The 3,417-nt window shown below is 30.1% G+C and overlaps 1 protein-coding gene across 5 annotated transcripts in view; it reads left to right on the plus strand.

The window, feature by feature from the left end:
• The first annotated feature begins 6 nt into the window (after positions 1-6).
• LOC116853225 (congested-like trachea protein) overlaps positions 7-3,417 on the plus strand; it is a 95,080-nt gene continuing 91,669 nt past the window's right edge. For all 5 annotated transcript variants that reach the window (XM_032834178.1, XM_032834179.1, XM_032834180.1 and 2 more), the window contains exons 1-3: positions 7-376; positions 787-901; positions 1,276-1,590. In XM_032834178.1, coding sequence (XP_032690069.1) covers positions 281-376; positions 787-901; positions 1,276-1,590 — 526 coding nt within the window. In that variant the 5' untranslated portion in view covers positions 7-280. The remainder of the gene's footprint in view (positions 377-786; positions 902-1,275; positions 1,591-3,417) is intronic.

A 3,417-nucleotide genomic window follows, 5' to 3' on the forward strand; every position in this document is an offset into this window, starting at 1 on the left:
TATTCGTCTGGTTTGTATGATTATTCGTGCATTTTGCATGTGTATATTTATCTAATGATTTCTCTCGTTTATATAAAGAATGTCATAAAAACAAAGATATATACTAGAAGATATGTTTTGCATAAGATATTATAACAGTCATATGCATTTAATAGAATATATGATCTCACCATATAAAAGACTGGCTGATTATGTACTTTGACCCTAGCTTGCTAAATTAAAGCTTCAATCGTAAATACTATTTCTTCAGTGTCGTTAAGGTCTCCTAGCCAATTACATCATGTCCGACACCGTAAGCCCAGTTAAATATTTTTTAAGTGGAGGTTTTGGCGGAGTATGTACAGTATTGGCAGGTCACCCTTTGGACACCATTAAAGTAAGTACATTTAAATCTTATTTGTCTTGTTGAGTCAACTCATCTTGTATATCCCTACTTTTTTATTTTATTTAATTTAAATACAATTTACTTTTAATTGTAAGATTTATAAGAATATTATATTGTAAGTACTACTTCCAACTGAAACATTATTTTTCATAACACTAATTTCATTTGCAGTAAATTGCAGATAGTTAATAATAAATAATAGTAAGAATTCAAAACTTTTAATTAATTAAAATGTTTAATTAAAAATAATCATTTGTTGATAGTACTTGATAATACTTGATATTTCACACTGGTTAAGTTATATTCTACTTTTGAAAAAAGTATTTATATAAAAGTATATAAAAGTTTTGTTGAAAAAAGAATTTATATATGTGTATATAAAAAGAAATTATTATATATAGGTACGGCTACAAACAATGACTGTACCAGGACCTAATGAATTGCCTCTGTATTCTGGTACATGGGATTGTGCTAAAAAAACTGTCTCCAAAGAAGGAGTACGTGGCTTATATAAGGGTACTTATGTCTCTATGTATTAGATGCGTAAAAATTTGTATATATTAATCTTATATGTATTAACATTAAATATAAAGATATTAATGTATAGAGACAATCATTTTATAAGAACTTTTACAAAGGCAAATCAATCAACTTTCAGTATTTATAAGATTATTTGTATTATGTAACTGGTGATGTGTGTTAGCAGACAGTATATGCTGACTAAGTATTTAACAGATATCAATAGCGATAAAGTTTCTATAGTTATATGTGAAATATGCTTATAAATTTATATTTATAATGTAGAAACTTTTACAAGGAAGAAATCTATTAATAATAAAAAAATAATGTTTTATAATAATATTTAGAATCTGTATACTTTTCTCATTCAGGTATGGCTGCACCGTTATGTGGTGTTGCGCCAATATTTGCAATAAGTTTTTTTGGATATGGTGTTGGTAAAAGACTGCAACAGAGCTCTCTAGATGAGAAGCTCATGACAATACAATTATTTTATGCTGGCGCTTTTAGCGGAATATTTACGACTGTTATAATGGCACCTGGAGAACGTATTAAATGTCTATTACAAATACAACATGCAGATGCTAAACCAAAATATAAAGGACCTCTAGATTGCGCAAAACAATTATATCGAGAAGGAGGCATCAAAAGTATATACAAGGGCACATGTGCTACATTATTAAGAGGTATGTTTTAATAATTAAAATTTTGTGATGTTATCCTTATAGATAAATGTTTAGATAAACTTACTCACTTTCAATCATTTTCATTTTGAAATATGTTATAAAGAATATAATTCTGAGACACTTTTCCTGATACAACTATATGGCGGTCGCTTATAGTAGTTTCCGAAATATTTGACTTTAAAATATTAGATGGGAGTTAATGTTTATCGTCATGGTAAAATTGCAATTTAGGGAAGTGAACTCCAATTGCCTTGATCTTAATATATGTTATAGAGGTCAATCTCCTAAGTAAGCTTTTAGTCGTCGCTCCTTAAAAAGTTATTAATAAAAGAAGTTAAAATAAATATAATTTTTGGACACCGTATATACAAAAACATCGAGTTTGTAAGCTAGGAAGGTGCCTACTTTGTGTCTACCGTGTGACTGGGGGGCTACGAGCCTTTCACCGAGCAGGGGGGGGTCTCCTGTGAAAAGTTCTCATTCTTTAGAAGACATCTTATTTTAATAAAATGTCTAAGGTGTACATTTCATATGTACACTCAGTTGCATTGATGCTATACCATTCACCAGATTAATAATCACTAGAAAATTTTGACCAGCCGTGTCCATGACCATATATGTTAATAATAATTTAATAATTATATATATTAACGTGTTAATAATAATTTAATAATTCTATATATTAACTTTTTACTTACCTTTTCTTAACATTCTTTCTTCTACTGATTGTGCATTACACGTGAGCGGATAACCTTTTGATAAAAACACGTATGTACGAAACGTCAAACTGTCAAAATGTCACTTTGACACATGTCTGTTTTGACATTCCCGCTTGTCGGATAAATCCACAGTCATGAAAAACGATCAACTAGAAACGGACATGGCTGGTCAAAACTTTCTATATGACTATTGAATGACTGATGAATAGTATAGCATTAATGCAACTGAGTATACTACAATGTGAAGAAACTATACCATATTTGCGAAACTTCTTTTGTTTATAACTGAGCTTAAGGCGATGCTGAAGTGGATGACGAACTCGCTAAGCATCGATAACGTAGAGGCGATCGTCAAAAAGTAGAAAACGTTATCATTATTTATCGACGTTACCGATTTTATGTATATATCGATACATATAGATATTTATCAAGTAAAGACGATCGTCAAATAGGCGCTGACATAATGTTGCTATTTTCTTTTTTTCATATATGCATCATTTCTACATATAGATATATGAATGTAAGTCTATGTGCTACGTTATCATTTCAATTTTGTTAAACATAGACGTTACGTAAATGTGAATGCTACGTTGCCGATATTCGCATTCTCTCCGAAATAGGCTTTCGCTGCTTTTCTGATGAATTCTTCAAACCGCTTGTGTACTGGGTGAATCAAAGAGTTTTTTAGAGAAGTATGTTGTATGCATAAATGTAGTTTACGAATATTGTTTTGAAGAATATGTTATTTAATATGTAAGCTTTCTATATAATTTGCAATGGAAATTAAAATTCAATATTTCACTATATATTCGCACCTATTTTTATCATATAAATTGGTGCAGTAATTGCGCTGTAATTTTTGCAAAAGGAAATCAGTGTCACGATGGTAATAGTTCCACATCGTTTTCATTTCTGAGTGAGGAATAATCTACTTTATTTTTGCATGTACTTTCACCATACAAAAGCATTTTCGGTCAAGTCAATACAAAGTAATATTTGTAGCAAAATTTCGTTGACGTGATATCGACACCCTTGCAAAACTTTCGTCGTGCTGATTATACTAAATCAAAAACCCTTTGACATGGTGAAAGTACGTGCAAAAATAAAG

Source organism: Odontomachus brunneus, unplaced genomic scaffold (genome assembly GCF_010583005.1).
Source record: "Odontomachus brunneus isolate Ranch 3 - 2012 unplaced genomic scaffold, Obru_v1 Obru_scaffold_289, whole genome shotgun sequence".
In the NCBI taxonomy this organism is placed as follows: Eukaryota; Metazoa; Arthropoda; class Insecta; order Hymenoptera; family Formicidae; genus Odontomachus; species Odontomachus brunneus.